The sequence below is a fragment of the Betta splendens genome, chromosome 6, assembly GCF_900634795.4.
Source record: "Betta splendens chromosome 6, fBetSpl5.4, whole genome shotgun sequence".
Taxonomy (NCBI): Eukaryota; Metazoa; Chordata; class Actinopteri; order Anabantiformes; family Osphronemidae; genus Betta; species Betta splendens.
This window is the reverse complement of record NC_040886.2, coordinates 1,951,735-1,971,222: the sequence shown is the minus strand read 5'-3', so window position 1 is coordinate 1,971,222 and position 19,488 is coordinate 1,951,735. Positions and strand designations below refer to the sequence as shown.

The 19,488-nt window shown below is 40.4% G+C and overlaps 1 protein-coding gene and 1 long non-coding RNA gene across 10 annotated transcripts in view; one reads left to right on the top strand and one right to left on the bottom strand.

The window, feature by feature from the left end:
* Positions 1–17,850, bottom strand: part of mical2b (microtubule associated monooxygenase, calponin and LIM domain containing 2b) — a 41,941-nt gene extending 24,091 nt beyond the window's left edge. For 4 of the 9 annotated variants that reach the window (XR_003786249.3, XM_029154290.3, XM_029154294.3 and 1 more), the window contains exons 1-3: positions 17,658–17,848; positions 5,443–5,780; positions 2,210–2,417 (exon numbers count right to left, since the gene is read on the bottom strand). Coding sequence is in view for 7 of the 9 variants with exons in the window: in XM_029154290.3 (XP_029010123.1) it covers positions 2,210–2,417; positions 5,443–5,706 (472 nt within the window). In the remaining 2 variants the exon portion in view is untranslated. Of the gene's footprint in view, positions 1–2,209; positions 2,418–5,442; positions 5,781–15,439; positions 15,824–16,998; positions 17,104–17,657 lie in introns of those variants that run through there. The other 5 variants (XM_029154292.3, XM_029154297.3, XM_029154295.3 and 2 more) reach the window with 5 other exon arrangements.
* Positions 9,882–12,538, top strand: LOC129604200 (uncharacterized). The gene is made up of 3 exons (XR_008694890.1): positions 9,882–10,011; positions 10,463–10,719; positions 11,992–12,538. It is a non-coding gene; the product is annotated as an uncharacterized LOC129604200 (long non-coding RNA).
* Positions 17,851–19,488: the final 1,638 nt, after the last annotated feature.

Genomic DNA, 19,488 nt, shown 5'->3' with positions numbered 1-19,488 from the left:
TGAAATAACTGAAAATAAAATGGTCATTACTAATATTTGGTTGAAAACCCTTTGTTGGCAATGACAGCCTGAAGTCTTGAACTCATGGACATCACGAGATGCTGGGTTTTCTCCTTCTGAATGCTCTGCCAGGCCTTTACTGCAGCGGCTTTCAGTTGCTGTTTGTTTGTGGGCCTTTCTGTCTGCAGTTTAGTCTTCAACAAGTGAAATGCATGCTCAATTGGGTTAAGATCAGGTGACTGACTTGGCCATTCAAGCATATTCCACTTCTTTGCTTTAATAAACTCCTGAGTTGCTTTGGCTGTATGTTTTGGGTCGTTGTCCATCTGTATTATGAAATGCCGCCCAATCAGTTTGACTGCATTCACCTGGATCTGCGCAGACAGTATGTCTCTGAACACCTCAGAATTCATTCGGCTGCTTCTGTCCTGTGTCACGTCATCAATAAACACTAGTGTCCCAGTGCCACTAGCAGCCATGCACGCCCAGGCCATCACACTGCCTCCACAGTGTTTTACTGATGATGTAGTGTGCTTTGGATCATGAGCTTCTCCACGCCTTCTCCATACTTTTCTCTTGCCATCATTCTGGTAGAGGTTGATTTTGGTTTCATCTGTCCAAAGAATGTTTTTCCAGAAGTGTGCTGGCTTTTTTAGATGCTTTCTAGCAAAGTCCAATCTGGCCTTTCTATTCTTGAGGCTTATGAGTGGCTTGCACCTTGCAGTGTACCCTCTGTATCTACTTTCATGCAGTCTTCTCTTTATGGTAGACTTGGATATTGATACGCCTACCTCCTGGAGAGTGTTGTTCACTTGGTTGGCTGCTGTGAATGGGTTCCTCTTCACCATGGAAATGATTCTGCGATCATCCACCACTGTTGTCTTCCGTGGACGTCCAGGTCTTTTTGCGTTGCTAAGTTCACCAGTGCTTTCTTTCTTTCTCAGGATGTACCACACTGTTGATTTTGCCACTCCTAATACTGTAGCAATTTCTCCCACGTTTTTTTTCTGTTTTCTCAGCTTAATGATGGCTCGTTTCACCTGCATGGAGAGCTCCTTTGACCGCATGTTGTCTGTTCACAGCAAAATCTTCAAAATGCAAACACAAGTCCTCTAATCAACTCCAGGCCTTTTATCTGCTTCACTCATAATGACATAACAAGGGAATTGTCCACACCTGCCCATGCAATAGCATGGAAGTAAATTGTCCAATTACTTACGAGCCCATGAAATGAAGGGATTGTGTTTAATAAATGCTTTAGTTTTTCACAGTTTTATGCAATCTTTTTGTTCAACCCATGGAATTAAAGCTGAGAGTCTGCACTTCAATGGCATCTGAGTTGTTTCATTTAAAATTCACTGTGGTAATGTACAGAAACAAAATTAGAAGAATTGTGTCTCTGTCCAAATATTTATGGTCCTGACTGTAGTACAGATCACTGCTGGGATCTCACATCCCCAGAACAAAGAACATGTACTGCAGCCGATATGCAACAGTGAAAGCGTGAGGACCATTATGGACCATTAAGAGGCCCATAAAACTGGGTTTCCCACCAGCTCCAGGGTGAAGACAGCAGACCTACCTAGCTTTTCCAGCAGCGTGGCTTTAGTTCAAACTAGAATACAGACAGGGGATTGGGCAAACACCAGTACCACTGACGTCACACCAGTACAAACTGACAGCATCAACATAATTGCCATAAAATTTACTTTAAGATGCCAATGGACTGTCACTATACTAGATTAACAAGTTAGGCATTAGCATCTGAGTATAGCATAAAGAAGCAGATTTTTTGTTCTGTTGATCCCATAATCGTTAGTTTCTGATTGCTGTGTTGTAAAGTAAATCACTGTAGCACTGCTCCCCAAGGGGACGGGTTAAAGGCAGTAGACAAATTTCATTGGTACATTGTATGCGATAATGACCAATAAAGGCTTTCTTTCTTTCTCGTCAATCTCCTGCTAGTCCTTTAAAATTGAGGCTCACAGTTTGCAGTTTGTACATCCTCGGATGTCAGATGTGAAAAGCTGGAGAAAAGGAAGCACTTAAGCACTTATAAAGCGGTTAAGAGAAACAATATTCCAAATTCAGCTTTCTCACTTTATGTTAGTCAAAGGGCAGTGGTTTGTGGGTACTTTTATATACATTTTCCTGAAAAATTCACTGCTTTGACCACAGTATGTCGACATAAACAAAGACGCAGACTCACTGATGTGGTCGAGGGAGCCAACGCAGAACTTGCCGTAGAACTTTTTGGCTCCGAGGCCTCTGAGGTCATGAATGGTGAAGGGCCAGAGGTGCAGCACATTGTTCCTGGAGAAGGTGTCTCTCTTCTCAATCACCACAACCTTGCAGCCCAGCAGGGTCAGCTCAATGGCCGTTCTCAGGCCACAGGGACCTCCACCAATGACCAGACACTGAACAGAAGAGAAAAACAAACAGGCCGTCATAGCAGGGTTTTTCCTAGTCTGCTGTGGTGAGCTTGAAGGGATCATTAGACATTTTGATTGTTTTGACAATATCAAAACAATAAACTGATGGGTGGACACTTTATTTCAGGCTTCGAGTTAAAACGGATTTAAGGTCAGAGTCATAGTTGAGTTTAATATGTCTGCAAAACAGACTGCTGTCAGCATGTGTCCAAAGATAAATGTGTTCTTGAGTTTCCTTTCATCAACTAGAACTAAATAGACTTGAGTTGAAGTCTGATGATCTGATAATTCATGTTACCATGTTCATTGATCATTTTCTGATAAATAGAACAATTATATATTATACTACAAGCTTAGTACTGTATATACACAATAAAAAGTATAACGCTACAGTAGCTGATACTGACACTTCTACAGCGTAATTTTTTTACTCTGGAAGCTGAAGATGGAAAATGAGTTGATGGGAATGTAAAATTAACACACTGCTTCATCATTAGAGTCAAAACTCCTTCTATTACGGTCATCTCATTTCTAGGTCAGTGTGTGGCTCACTACTTTATGGTTATAATGAAAATTAACTGGAAAAACATTAGCAGAGCGACCTGGGGGAATTCAAGTTTGACAGGTTAAAGCACTAATCATCTCTGCCGAACAAAACATACAATAAACCTAGACAGATTATAGTTACAAAAACAGCATTCCCAACTGCAGCAGTTTCCTGCAAGTAAAAAGTCCCTCCCCCAAAAATGTCTGAAATAATAGTTTAGCCGTTATTTTTGGACAACCCTCAGTTCAACCCATCTGTGCTAATATTCCCTCTGCAAGCCTCGGACCTTTTTCCTCTATCAACATCCTATCTTTTCTTTCAGATAAGTAGACGTTACCCAGCGCCCTGCAAAATGTGCTGCTTATATATGGTCAGACATTAGGAAAGAAAAGCAGATAAAATGCCGAACATGACTTATCACCTCCTACTCCTACTGTAAACCACAGTGTGAGCTCTCAACATAAACACCTTATTGCCTACGACTTCAGTTCTTTCAGGCTTTGTACAGTTAGAAAAATGTGGATATAATTACAGTGTTCTCCAAAAAAATCTAAATTCAAAAACATTTATTAATTAGGAAACTGATCAAATAAACAAATAACCTTCACAAATTGCTTTTAGGTCACATGTCACTTTTTTTCCATAAAGTGTGCTTAAAATAGTGTACATTGTAATTTCATAATTATACAACCACAAAATGAATTTACGTCTACAGTAGTCATTCCTTGTTGATGAAGTTGGATTTTGGTAAGAGTTCCAAAGTCTTAATGAGTGAGGGTGACATTTCCTCAACATCAGATACCTCAACAGTTGTAGCACAAACAGGTGATTTACTGCAGTACGCTTGCAGCACCCTGACAGTATTTTGAAAATAATAATAAAAAATAAAAATAATAATAATATTCTGCTTGCACATCTTCCATCAGGCGTTATAGTAACTAAATCTTCATTTCACTGCAGCCTAGAGCAGAGTAAGACAGCAGTGCTAGTCTATTACAGTATATACAGTAGAATCTTATGTACTGTAATCACAAACAGAAAACAATTTGTAATTACTGGGCACTATTAACTATATGGGGACATATTTATCTGTTAACACAACAATGGTCATTAGAAAAGGATATAGGAGATCTCTCATAGCTCAATGTGTCAGCTCTCAACATTCACATCAGTTTAATTCCCGATGTTTACAACTGAAATCAAACTGAATTTTTTTTTCTGAAATCAGTCTCATCATTAAATCAGGCAAATAATTAGTTATATAATTGCTTTCTCCAGATTTCGAAAATCATAAACTACTGTACAGCATAACTATAACAAAATGTGTAACTACTTCATGTACATACCTGTAATGACAGTGAGACAGTGAGTTATGCTTCTGGAAGGAACATCGAGGAGGTACACGTAGATCCTCCTCGATGTTCCTTCCATAAGCATGACATCTAAACTTTGTACTTCTTTCAAGTCTTTCATGTCCAAAAGTTACATTAATATAGTTAAGTTTTAAAATTAGATTACATTTATTGATATATTTAAAATATAAGTTATAAGTTTAAAATTGAAAGCTCAGAAAGCAAACAACCCAGAGGGTTAAGTAGTAAGTGTCACAAAGAAGGTGAGTAAAAAGTGAGTATTGTAAAATCAATACACTTAATAATGACTTTAACTAGATTTCTTGTCCTCAGGGGAACAATCAGTGTACTACTGTCTTTTGGGAAGAAGGGCATCATCACATTCTGGATCCCTTGCAAGTTTGTGGACAATAAGAGAAGCTGCCTAATGATCCGAATGTAAAATAAAAGAATCCCTTTTCTTTTTTTATAAACAGTAAACTGAAACACATCAATTTGGATGATAAGAATGAATAATAATTATTTTTTAGCACTAAATCCAAAAACATATCTATGGCCCAGGCTTGTATTCTACTTCCTTTCATAGTCATCCACAATAAGAGATTAAAAATCCTCCTAAAAAAGTGTTGCTGCCTTCATCTCGATCCAAAGTTGCTCACAGACAAATTGGGATAGTTCCACAAGCAACAAACGCTGTTTGACAGACACCAGAATTCAGTTATGTTTATGTTAGTATGCAGTTACCAGCTGATATGGAATATATTTGGTAAGTTTTATTATGGTGGAAAACAAATTTGTGACTGCAGCGCTACAAGAAAAACCATAAACTAAACTGTCATCATGCTATGAAAGATACTTCACACAACTTTTTAGTGAACTAGAACTGTGAGCAAAACAATACAAGAACGTTTAATGTCAAAAAGATAATTACTTAATAAATGGTCCCTAATAACATGCACTACATACAGTACTGTATGTTTGCTTTTGTTTAATAAGGCCCTGACCAGATACCAAAGCGTGCATACAAAGCAAAGCAAAACTAAGAAATTAGATCCCCAGAATAATGAATGAAACAGTATAATATAGCTCATTCCCTGTTGGTCTTTCTTACCCTGGTGCCCTGGCAGGCTTTATTCTGGTTGTAGACCTTCAGCTGTGCCCTCTTGTCTAGTTTCACCCACAAAGCCTTAACCTTCCATGTACTGACTGCAGCTTTCAAGGAGTTGTAGAAGTTGCTGTGGTCCAGAGGGTCCAGCTCCAGCTGCCTGCAAAGAATGCTGAAGGCCTGCAGAGTTCCCTTGCAGGTCGATGACTGGACAAAGTTCTCAAAGAGCTGGCAGGCCTGAGTGGTCCGTTCATCCTCGGTCTCCCCCATCTGCTTTCTTCTCTCCTGCCGATACTATGAGCACACGTCACCTACGATGTGGGCATCAACATGTTTAGCTGGTTCTGAAAGAAAACGAATCACAAATGTAAACAATATTACTGGAAATCAGGTCTCCCAAGATCTATTCTGTGAAAAGTCCTGTGTCTCAATTAGGGCTGCAACTAATGGTTATTTTGATAATTAATTAACCTTTTATTAATCAATTGGATGAAAAACTTAAAAAATATATTATTATTATTATTATTATTTATATGTTTTGATTTGATTCTGTAAATCTTACAACACACACAAAATCCAGCGTTTAAATAATAAAACTTCCATATCCAAAATACAAATAAACAAAGCAAGCACAAAGTTTTATTCCATCGTGAAGATCTGCAGCAGCTCCATTAACCTGACTGTGGGAGAAAACCCACAAAGACACGGGAGAACATATAAACTCCACACAGACTCCTGGGTTTAACATTTAATGCTGATATGAAGACATTAGGGCGCAGCCTTCCTCCTGCTGCCGCTTGGTTTGTTTTCTCAGACATTCCGCCAGCGGCTGTTTTTTTGCCATCGCGTTGCGCCGTAAAATGAGCAGCCCGACTAATCGATAACAGCAAATCATTATCTATAATTTCTATTATCGATAATTGGTGGTGGTATAAATAAATATAAATACATACATATATAAATCAATCAATGCTAAGTCAAGTCACTGTATGTAAATATACTCTAAATATGCTAAACCTTTTCTAGGATTACACACATTCTACCTAATGGGAGGCTGATATTTGAAGCCTATCAACCATTTACCAAATAGGACTTCATTATAAAGACACTGTTTCCCCAATCACACATACAGCAGCCTGCAGTTGTGTGCCATGTGCAAGCAATGCATCATGAAAAGTGAACATGCATGCTCCATGAGGACAAGACCTGATCAGTCTTTAAGTCACATCCCATTCTGCGACATTCTAAGACTGGTCTAATGAGAGTGGATAGCATATGACTTTATTTATCCCACGATGGGGAAATTCTTTAGTTTGCAGAAGCCAAAAACAGACATAACAGGACAAGAACAATAGCAAACAAAAATTGTCAGATCTCTGCTCCTCAACTATTTGACAACAGCCTCTCAATTACCCCTAGCTGCTCCAGAGACATGGCAAACTTACTGTAATCTGCAGACCTTTCATGCATCTAGATAAGGTTTCCAAAAAATTTAAATTGTATTTCTATATATCTATAACAAATAACTGAAAACTGGAAGCTACTGTACCTCAAATATATGCCTGTCGTGGATTCTACAGCAAATGAGTACTTCTACCTGTTGGCAGATAGTTTATTGCAACAAAATAATACCTGTCCCAAGATCCATGTTCTTATATTATAGAAATCAATTATATTTTCAATGAGGCTGCAAAACACAATGACCTAGAAAAAGGAAATGACCTCCTGTATGGGGTGCCAAATGGAAAAGGAGCCCCTATAACTAGTTTTCTCACATTTAGTTAAATGTGCAAAAGTCTAAATGTAAATGTTACATGTAAATCTAAATGTAAAAGTAAATGTTGTTAAATGTAAATGTTAAATGTAGATGTTAGACTCCACCTCTACCCTCAAAAAGCACTCGTAATGCTGGTCCCAGATCAGAGACGCGGACTTAAACACCTCAAACAGTACGCATAGCTCCATCTGACTCTGGATCAGTGGACGAAAATACTGGAGAGAAGCCTGAAGTCGAAGCCATCATGGCCGCCAGCTCCGACTCCCTCCCTTTGGGGCAGATTGAACGGGCTGTAACGGCAGGTGTGCGGGCTGAGGCTCCGCTTCAAACTGCTGTTCTGTCGTAAACACCATCAATGGGGAGTTAAGTAGGTTTAAAAAGAATATTTCTCTGGCGCCGGTGGAGAATTAGTTAGCTAACTTTACTAGCTAGCCGAAGTTACTTCCGTGCTATAAAAAAAGGTTACCAGGTCAGATGTGGGCGGGGTTTGCGCGCACTGTTTAAAGTGTTTGAGTTGCTGATCAGAGATCATCATTACAAGCGCTGTCTTGTCTACTTGCACATTCATAAATATTCAATTTAACACTCACACATTTAACATTTACATTTTACATTTATATTTAACATTTACATTTAGACTTTTGCACCTTTAACCAAATGTGAGAAAACGTGTCATTTAGTGGAGTGGTCTGCTGGTGCAGCAGCATCTCAGCAGCAGACAGGAGGCGACTGGAGAAGCTGGTCAGGAAGGCCAGCTCCGTTCTGGGGCGGCCTCTTGATTCAGTGCAGGAGGTGGGAGAAAGGAGGAGGGTAGATAAGCTATCATCCATGATGGTGAACGATGCCCACCCCCTGTATGAAACGGTGTCATCACTATGAAGCTCATTTAGTGACAGACTGATACATCCTAAGTGTCTGAAGGAGCGACACCGTAGGTCGTTTCCACCTGCTGCTGTAAAACTTTACAACCTAAGCTGCACCTAGTAAATCATTGTTTTTGTAATTGTGGCTACAATTGTCACCTTATACTGTAGTCACCATACAAATGTTTTGGCAAACTTTTACCTTTGCAATATCCGGTCAATCCATGGTGGATTTACCCATCACCTCAGTGTGCATGTGTGTATATATAGGATACATGTTTAATTTTACTTAAATTGTACATAATTTTGATTCTGCTCCTGTTTTGTACTGCTGCTGCAACATGGAAATTTCCCCACTGTGGGACCAATAAAGGTCTATCTTATCTTATCTTAGTTAAATGTGAGAAAACTAGTTATAGGTGCTCCATTTACATTCAGCACCCCATACTCCTGATCAGCTCAGAGGCTGGCTGCCCTACTTATAACTATAACTCACACTGACCCACTGGGTCAAGAAAAAAAATACAGCAAGCTGTGTACTAATACTTAGGGGTTGTGAGCTTTCCCATAGCTCTCTAACAGCTGTATATAGCCACATCTGACATGATGCATTCTGGGAGTCTGGATGCAGGAAGTGGTCAACTTTGTCTTTGCTGTATGTGGGTGAGAGGGGTTTTCAGTTTAAGGGGAGATACACAACAAAATATGTATTTAAATTCAATCTCCTGCATCTCTTGGGCATAAAACGTATTACCCAACATGCCTTGCTGGTGAGCATCAACACTTTGAATTGAATAACAATGACCTGAATAATTGAATTACCACAGATACTATGTAAAACTATTGCTAAATACTGCTGCTTATTTTGCATCAATACTTTTTTACTGTTATTATTACTTTTTTTATCTTAAATCTTTCAAAGCTTCTAGGAGTTGTATTTAAGAAAACAACCCAGAGTGCTGCTAATTTTGGTTGGCCTAAAACCAAGACACACCCTCACGACACACTAAAAATAAATAGTGAAATGTACCATGGTCAAGCATTTGGGGGGTGGGGGGCTAAAGTAGCACAGCTGGTTGGAAACCTGTCTCCGCTGACTTAGGCACCTTGCTCTGCAGCTAAATAATTTTACACTCATCCACCTAGGGCTGTGAGGGGCAGCATCTCTATGGGGGGACTGGATGAGGGGCTACTTAAAGAAAAACGTCCCAGATTTTTAATGACCAAAATAATGTCGTGTGATATTTAAGAATGAAGGGACACTCAGATTGCTGCATAACCTCTATGCTGAGAAGTTATTATTTATTCCTCCCGTAAGATGTTTTCCATGCGCTCAAAACTACAACTAGTGCTTCCTGGTTTCCTCTGTACCTGCCCCAGCAACGGTCAGACTCAGAGAGGGGCGGAGCCAGGCTAAGAGGGGGGGCGGAGCCAGGCTGCTGAAGCACAACTGCTCGGCCCGCCATTGTTTTTCCTTGCATAAACCTACAGCACTAATATTAAATGGCCTGACGAGATGCTCTGGTTCATTTAGAAGACAGTGAGTTCTATAGTGTTAAAACAGTCTGAGTCTGATATTCAGGGTTACTTGTATGATCCAAATGCAGCCCAGAAGAGTTACGCAGAGTGGACGAAGCTGTCACAGCCAAAAGGCGAGGCAGCCGACAGCAGAGACATACAACCGCGGGGCAGCTTACAGGAGCTGTGTGCAGGAGACAGCTGGTGGTCTGCACCACACGCTGATGTGAACAACTGAATATCCCTGTGCTGAATTTCACTGCAGCTGATTTCGTCCGGATGAAGTTGCGGATTCTATTGCTGACGACACACCATCGGTTTTGGGTTACACATGGACAAAGGAGCTGGAAATTAGCTTCAGGATACAGAGAAGAAACTCGAAAAACAGCCGGGACAGAACGGTGAAATGAGCACTGAGTAAGTAATATATTCTACAGTTGATTGTTTTAGCTGCTTCTCCTTGCTGCTTTTCATGTTTTGGACTGTCAGGGATAGCGTTGGCTTAGGTAATGTTAGCATGTGCATTGGCTTGGCTGGCAGCAACTCTAATACTAATAAAATAATTAATTACATCCTTTTTTAGGTGATATCGCCCGGTCGCGTATCATCATGGATGCTCTTGGAAGGGACAACCGTTTTGTTTTTCCAGCCACTAACAGCAGATAAAGAAAAGAAGCGGGTTTTGGCTAAATGAGGAATCTGTGGCTTTCTAGCAATTGTCTGCTTTGATTCAAAATAAAAAGCTGCTCAACAGCTTACAAACTATGTCTTTATTCAAAGACACACTTATATATAACCTTTTGTTAAAATTGTAAAGCAATGTCGGAAAGTTTGTGTGTTAGATTCAGTTGTGCTTGTTTCTGCACAGAGACGTGCATCTGGCTCTCGGCTGTTGCAGGATGCAGGGGCAGCCTCCTCCTCACGGCATAACTCGTTGGCGCTGAACTCTGGCTCATACCACAAACCGCTGTCTTCTGAATAATCCATAAGAGGACTTCCGGCCATTGAATATTAGTGCTGTACACGTATGCGAAGAAAACAATGGCCTTGTGCTCCAGCGGCCTGGCTCCGCCCCCCTCTCAGCCTGGCTCCGCTATCCTCTCAGTCTGACCGTTAGTGAGGCAGGTAAGTGAGCCTGAGGCAAGAAAGCCTCTGTCCTGCTGTTTGCAGAGGAATAAATGATAATTTTGCAGAGATAATTTGGAGGTTATAGAGTTTTCCTTCATTCTTAAATACTATCCAACATCGTTTTGGTCAACCCCCATTGAAAATCCGTAAAGTTTTCCTTTCCAGTAGCCTTTAACTGCAAAGTTAAAAGTTGGATTGGCTAATGGCTTGGTAGGTCAGTTGGTAAAACGTTGGCTAGGGGAGTGGAAGGTCCCAGGTTGAAAGCCCACCAGAGCACCCAGTGTGTCCTTGAGTAAGACACTTCGCAGTAGCTGTCCCTCAGTGGGTGGGTGAAAATGCTGGGAATAATTTCTCCAATGTGGGATCAGTAAAGTTCAATTATATTATTGAACTTTTACATTTTGGATTTTTTAGTAGATTGGTTTGCACTTTAGTCCCACAAACCCACACTCAAGCTGGGCAGCATTGCTCTGAGGTGCCTGTCTTGTTATTCCCCTGCTCTTTCTGGGGGCGGGAGGCGATGACTCAAGAGGCACCATGGGTACTGCCTCTAGAGTTCACATGATGTGAGTATGTGGAAATGGATTCACATACATGTATGTTGGATGTATGTGGAAGTGTATAGGATGGACGTATGGACTAGTTTGCATATGGGGGTATACAGTATGTATCCGTGTACAGTATATAGTGCAAGGGTATGGCTAGTTTGCCTTCAGCTCAGAATGCATGATCCTGTGGGCTGGGTGGCCTATTCTGCTGACTCACTCTAGTGTCTGCCTTGTATTGCAGGCCCACCGCCATGCTAGGAGTGGTGGTCAGGACACTGGTGTTGGCTTAGCTTCATTCCTGTGGGGGTGGCAGACTGTGGGTGGGTCCCTCTAGGGGTATCTTTTTGGGCCATGTGTGCAAAGGCTCTGATCTTTGGAGGGTGTTGTCTCCTTCGGCTGTCCTGGGATGAGCCAGCACAGACTCATTTATGGCCTGACCAGGCTCCAAGTGTTGACTTTGAGGCTGCTGCAGCACTCGCTGGGGAGGTTGGGTGTGGGCATTTTTGTGGTTCATGTCTTGACTTGTCACCTTGGCTTTTACAAGTGGCAATGTGTAAGGCTTGTATGACTCTAAATGACGTAATATTGTTTTGTTGTTTAATTAACCTAAGTAACATAATACATCATAACCAATAAGAGTTTCAAGTGTGTTATGTTATTATTATTATTATTATTATTATTAGTCCACATTTGTAAACATCTGCTGTATACACCCTTTCAGGGATCCAGGGATCTACCCATCAACCATGACAGGGGCTTGAACCACCAACCTTATGGTTAGAGGATGACCTACCTACCAACTGTACTATTGTCAACAAAAGTAGTTTTGGGAATCAGACATTGCTTTTGGATGTGTTTCAAAGGAATCATAATCAGTCAATAAACAAACTTATCAAACAGACCTGAAGAAAAATGACAAGCTGTTTCAGTTGTCTCAGATTTGAAGCTGCCGTCTGGAGACGGCATGTTTCAGCTCCTTCTACAGATTTGTAATAGGACGTAGATTGGGCCACACAGAAGAGGCCAGATTACATTGTAACCTGCAAGTCAAGGGAGTCAAGACACCCTGTTGGTTGTATCATCTTCAGTGCATAATGACTTTCTCGCCCCATACATTACATTTACAAACTCTTCCTGAAAAAGCTAAACCGTCAATCACAATACAGCATCCAGCCCAGTACATGCGGCATACAACACTGCTGGACAGAACACAGAAAAACAGTTAAATCTAACTTGAACTTGCGTGTAGGCATTTTATTTTCACAGTAAAAGCTCTGGCTCTATACAAACTGCTTTAATGTCTTTGACAGCTTTGCAGTGTATTGTTAATCTAAAGCGGACTCAAACACGTCAAACAGTACGCATAGCTCCGCCCACATCTGACTCTGGATCGGTGCACGAAAATACTGGAGAGAAGCCTGAAGTCGAAGCCATCATGGCCGCCAGCTCCGACTCCCTCCCGTTGGGGGAGATTGAACGGGCTGTAACGGCAGGTGTGCGGGCTGAGGCTCCGCTTCAAACTGCCGTTCTGTCGTAAACACCATTAATGAGGAGTCAAGTAGGTTTAAAAAGAATATTTCTGTGGCGCCGATGGAGAATTAGTTGGCTAACTATACTAGCTAGCCGAAGTTACGTCCAGGCTAAAAACAAAAGTTTCCAGATCAGATGTGGGCGGGGTTTGCGCGCACTGTTTGAGGTGATTGAGTTCGCGTCTCTGATCTGAGATCAGCGCTGTTTAAGGGCAGGGGTGGAGTCTACTTGCCCATTCATGAATATTCAGTTTACACTCGGCAAACATTTAACATTCACATTTAACATTTAGACTTTTGCACATTTGTGTCATTTAGTTAAATGTGAGAAAACTAGTTATAGGTGCTTCTATAACTATACATTCGGCACCATATATAGCTTTGGTCAATGTGCTTGAGCTCATTCCTCAACTGTAAACATCTCCAAAACCTAGAATTACACACAGCTAGAAAAGACAGTAACCTATCTGTGAGATATGTGAGATGAAATAATCATCCATCCTCCAGCTTCTCACAACACACTCAACAACAACCAGCTTATTCTAACACAACCATACTCTAAGCCACAGCTATAAAACCACAAACAAACCTCCTGGTAATCTCCTGGACAAAACAGCAAAAAAGGGAGAACAAACATTACCCCCCCAGTCAAAAAGATAATAAAATAGTTGTCATTATTTCATAAAATAATAAAGCATATTATGTAGCATACACATTGGGTTAGCAATAAAACCGTATGTACAAAGTTAAAAAAAAAAACAATAACTCAAAACTACCATCACCATCAGCATGAACAGCCAACTTTAGTACCTGAAACATGCAGGTTGAGGAGAGTGTGCTTTCAATTGCTCCACTACTGTCCTCTATGAAGGTTGCACAAGGTAGAAAATCCCACTTTGTGTAAAATAATATAATATAATAATAGATCTGTCACAATCTAGCCATAATGCCTGCAAGGCCAATGACAGATAAGCTGTTCAAAGCAGCCATAAAAGCGACAACACAAGTATTTAGATTTATGTTGGGGTATTAGAGGTTATTTTACTTTTTTTTATAGTCAGACTCAAATTAAAAGCTAGGACAGATAACTATAAACACTATGATGAAGGCTGAGTGTTACATAATTACTTATTAGTTAATCACCTAAAGAACAGACGTTTAGCTGTGTAAAGTAGTAGTCTGTAGAGAAGTCTGTCATAGAGTCAACAAGCTGTGGCCCAGACAGACCTGGAGTGTCATGCTGCAGGTGTTGAACATGATGCAGATCATCTCCAGTGCTCGTGAAGATTATTATTTGCTCTGAATATGTCAGAAGTGTGGACCTGCTCAGAGCAAAAGATTAAGTCAAATTAAAGTTTCCGTTATAACCCAGTCTGAACTCGCAAGAGCTCTAAAATGTAACTGATAAGCTGATGCAGTCATATACAAGACAGTGCATGTTTTGGGGCTTTTCTGTACATTTGTTTTCCTTTGGTTTAGGATTTCATCTCAACATTGTGGAGTCTGGGGTCACACATACAACCTTAACTGACTTTAATTTTAAAAAGCACCGAAGACACTAGATCACTATGGTCAATTGATTCACAACACTAAATAATACTGTATGGAGTTATTTTAATTCATACTTAGCTATGTATAACATTTCAGAAATAAATAAATATAAACTGCAGGCACCAGTACTGTACATTGCTTGTCTCTCTTAAATAACGAATGAATTGCTAGAATAAATAGCATGAATATCTAAAAAACACATCAATCCTGTCTGTATAAACAGGCCTGCATGCTCAGATATGCAAAGTTCAATATATAACAGAAGGGAAAACGAAAATGACACCACATGGGGACAGCTGAGCTTTATGACAAAAATCTCAGGGTGTAAATTACAGCCATATCCTATTTCCTGTCCGTCCCTAAGCCACAGTAAACACTGCTTTTATGCTCTCATAACAGTGTGCTCACACCCACTCTTCAAGTTTGATCCACAAAGTAAGTGTGCTGAATTTGGTCAGAGAACCTATTTTTCTATTTTGGCAAAGTTGAGCTGCGTTTCTGTGTTTCATTTTGTCCAAGAACTGACAAACTGGAACTAGAATATTTACTTCCAGGGAGAACCACGTTAAATTGTTCCTCTAATTTCTAAAATATGATGCCCCAATGCAGAAATAAATAAATATTTTTGCAATAGATGAGTACTGCCGAGACAAACATCAGGTGTAAACACATTGATTGACATGAATAGTTATCATCGGTTGTGTTGGCGTCAGTAAAACTAATGACACCAATAATCCTGCCTATAAAAGTCAAGGTTTATTGAGTAATATAATAATCTATTTATTTTCAGGAGTAGATAAGGGCAGTGCCTCACTACCTCCTCAACACAGGCTACTGCACTGTAGCTTGAGTTAAAAGCTATACTGTAGGTTGTGTTGTGTTGAGAATGACTTTATTTGGTGCACGTGGGCCCTTAAATAAAAGCCTTAATCCTCACTCTTAGCATTACTTGCTGGCGGTAGTGACATGGCATCTTACACATTATATCCATACTGTAAGTGCATTAAACAGCAAGTTGAGGACATGGTTACGTAAGTAAGTACAAGTATCTACAGGGAAGTTTGTTTTTAAATAAATTTTAACCCTTACCTTTAGTCTCATTTGGACTCATGTCCTCATATGCTGGGGAAGTAGAGGTTCTAATGAGGATTAGCCCCTTGGACTGCCTGTATTAAGTATGCTAGCCTGGCTACAAGCCTCTCAGTTGTTCCAACCTCTAACTCAAATGTGCTGACCCAAACACTTCTGCCATTCTGCAACATAAAACCTGCTCAGAATACTCCTACAGCACAGTGCACGGCTGGCCAAAGACAGTCAATATTAGATGGGTTATGAACACAACCTGTTGCTAAGGGCAACGATCTCAAATACTGGTTCCCAAGCCACATTTTGGAGAATTCTACTGTACATACTAGATCTTAGTTCGGCTTTTCTCATCTGAAAGCAAACTATCAGTTTAGCCCCTGAGAGTAACACTCAAGCCCCTGGTGTATTTTTGTCTTCCTGTCCCTCCCTCTGGACTGATATACGCAGTGACACCCCTTATAAGTCAACCGCTCATTCTAGGAAGTGACAGCTTGTGCATGGCTTGACTTTTTGGTTCCCTGGACGCCATGGAGCAGATAAGTAGGAAATGCCTGCATGAAATGGTGGAGATTAACACGGATCTCTGAAGGCATGGACGGTGGTAGTGAAGGAAAACCACAGTAAGAATAGGAAAAAACACACAATGGTCTGTCAAACACGAGAAAAACTTCACATCACATGATTTTAACAGCTGCAACTTAGTAGTGCAAAAATATTTGTAACTTTATTGATTCCAGCAGTGAGGGTATTTATCTCTACATTTGACCCTTCCGCTGGGGGAGCAGAGGGAGCTAGTGTGAAGTGTCTTGCTCAAGGACACGCCTAGTGCCAGAGGCAGGGTTTGAACCGGGCAAGAATGCTTCAATAATTAGTATGAGGGTAATGAGGGTCCCATTAGTACCAGCTATAATGCATTACATTGTATGTGTGGTAGGAGAAAAATAAGTTACTGTATAGTCTGAGGACATCCATGTCTAATGTCTCTCAATGTCATTCTACAGTGCCTGTATTAGGATTAGGACTGGTGGTTTTAAATAACAATACGATATCATGAAATGACAAATTACTCAAATGCACCAAATTAACCAATTTAAGCCCTATTCTTCTACAGTTTACGCACAAGGATAAGAAAATAAATTCTTCAAACTTAACAAAGAATAACTCATTAAGTGACAGTTCATATGCAGCACAATCTGTATCATGTTATTTTCAACAGCTGCCAAAACAAAGCGCTTTTCTTCATTGTGTCACTTAAGATTATTTTACAATTTAAGGCACTGTTTTTTTTCTCTATTAGTGGTCAAACAAATATCTGAATATGTACCTACGGGCCACCGTAAAAGATAGACGGACAACATGAAAAAAACACTTTAGTTGTATTAAATTAAATGGGGAACATGATTTAATGTGTAGAACTGACAGGGAACCAGCAGCAATAACAAGTCTTTTGGTTCAATTAAACAATTTCAATTGATGAATCCAAGTGCTAGACTCGTGACCGGTTCAACTCTCACATCCACTGAAATGTCAACATCTCGCAAAGATGTCTCCAATTAACAAACCTTATACAGAGCGTGACCACATCAACAAGAATCCATTCATTCACCGTGGGTTCACACTTCTCTGTCCTTCAGGAGAGTGAGAGCACCATCAGTGCAAATACAGGCCTAAAGATAAGAAGTCTCTATGAATGACTGGACTTCAGAGGACTTGATAACACATGACACATGCAAGAGCAACGCTTTACGAACTGGACTTTTAAACTGCAATACAGATGTTTTAACCGGATGGACATTAAATGCCAACTGAGTTTAAGGCATAATGAAAAGCCTGAGCTCAAATGAAAGCCTGTGAGAGTCCTTCTCAGTTTGTGTTGTCAGCGTAAGCATCCAGTGTCTATAATAGGAGAACATGTAAAATAGAAACTAAAATAGCGGGAATCATCAGATATTCAAGTGTTAAGACTCAAGTCCAAATGGCACGACTGAATTTTAGTAACGCAGCTGCCCATTAACCTGCGTGGGCCTGCCTCCGCTGGCACCACTGCAAACTGCAGGTTCTCCTGCAAAATTCATAATTAATCATCTAAACGCAGTGTGCACCTTCAAACCAATGAATCCACTCCCTATCGGCGTGATCTGCGTGCGTTGTGTAGCGTTTCCAAATAACGCTCAGTGGTGCGCTCACTGTCACAGAAGTACGCGCAGCTGTCAATACTCACCCCGCAGTCTGAAATGAAGAGCCGATAAAGAACGGAATCCTTCAGGCTTTACTCACAATGCGCCGGCAACAGGAGGCCTGGCCTCAACAAATTAACTTAATAAGAATGGCACGGCGACAGACGCCAATGAGCGCGAGCAGCTCTGCGTTGTAGACTGGCATCAAGCTGCGAAGAAGAAAGGCGACTTCCGTGTATTATTTTTTCACAATAAAGCTCATAAAGCTTTGTTTTGAATACCGGATGTAGTCACTGTGAATGCTGTACTGAGAAAAGCATTCACAGTATTGTTACTTGACAAGGCCCGCATTTTCTTAATACAAATCACAAGATAATAATATGATTATTTCTTTGCACAAAATTTTTGCAGAAGGAATTAGAGATGTCAACAAGAAAGTCTGGATCTCTTCCAGGGAACTGCCCCTAAACTGGAATCGAGATCGTTGTCCAAGAGGTACTTGAGAAGTCCTGGTTGTTTGTGCACTCAGTGTGATTCTGTTGTGTGAGTTGCTTTGCTACTTTGTTAGCCCAAACCGTGTCGTTCTGTTCACCCCCACATGGGCAGTACATTTTTAGCTCTTGCTTTTGTGTTTGAACCAATGTACTGCGTTTTTGATTTTGTTCTTGTTTCTATTTTGTCTTTTTGATTTAGTTTTTTTGCTTAAGCCTGTGCAATTGGGTCCAGCTCCAGTTTAGTCTGTCGGCCATAAGCAGCCCCCCCCCAAATTATGACAATAATTGATAGCAATTAAACTATGAAAATGAACTAAGTCTGGTCATTTTTAGGAACAAGTTAAGGGTTTGTTCAATTTATAATAATTCAAGATAAGCTAAGATACATCTTTATTTGTCATATGTCACAGTGTTACAATTTGTCATTTTGTTACAGTGCTACAATATAATTTGTCCTATAAATTTGACCAATCCCCTGAGGGGAGAGGGGTTTAGGATTTATCCCCTCTAGGGATTTAGAAGGATATTTGCAAGAAAAATTCTAATTAATAATTTGATCTGTGTCACCTTTTTCATGTTTGATTTGTGCTTCTTTTGCGCCACACAAAAATCAGAGTTGCTGAGCGCTTTTTCACAAGCAAGCTGAAATATAAGACAAATGCTGACTTTGACCATTGCCTGTTCATGATCATTAGAGACTTAGAACACGTCTAAAAAAGGGCAAAGAATCAAATGCACTCATTACAGATGTCAGACTATGTCAATAATATTGTACTGCATTAGGCCAGATTCTGACCCTGAACCATCTCAAAATCTAAACTCTAAATGTGCAGATTTTCTTCTGTTGTTGTCACTGAGAAATGAGAAACATTTCACGCTCCCCTGTTTTCAGCTCTGGTTGTTGGGAAGTTTGTCCTGTTTTGCCCCCAGGCGGTGAAGGTTCGCCACGACACCCTAGCGCCAGCTTTATCCAGAGTGTCTGGGGAAACAGCACGTAATTTGTCCACATGTAAAACATTTTCAAACGTACACATTTCAACACAGAATCCCAGAATGACCCAAATAGTAGCTGGCCTGTTTCTCTGGTTTCCACGGCGCGTTGATTGCGGACTCGGGTCCTGAGTGTAACAACTGTACACAATGCATTTTTTTAATTACTGCAGGAGCAGAGCTGAAAATTTAAAGATCAAACAATTGTTTCGAATTGGGTCGAGGGGGAAACATTTAAGAACGGAAGTAAAGCTCATACAGGTGGCGGAGGTGGAAACAGGAAACTAACCTTTCAGAATATTAGACCAGATTCGGAGGCACGACTTAGAGACAGTCTGTTTGCGTTATTCAAGTCAGGACAAAATTGTCAGATTAAGATATTATTTAATAT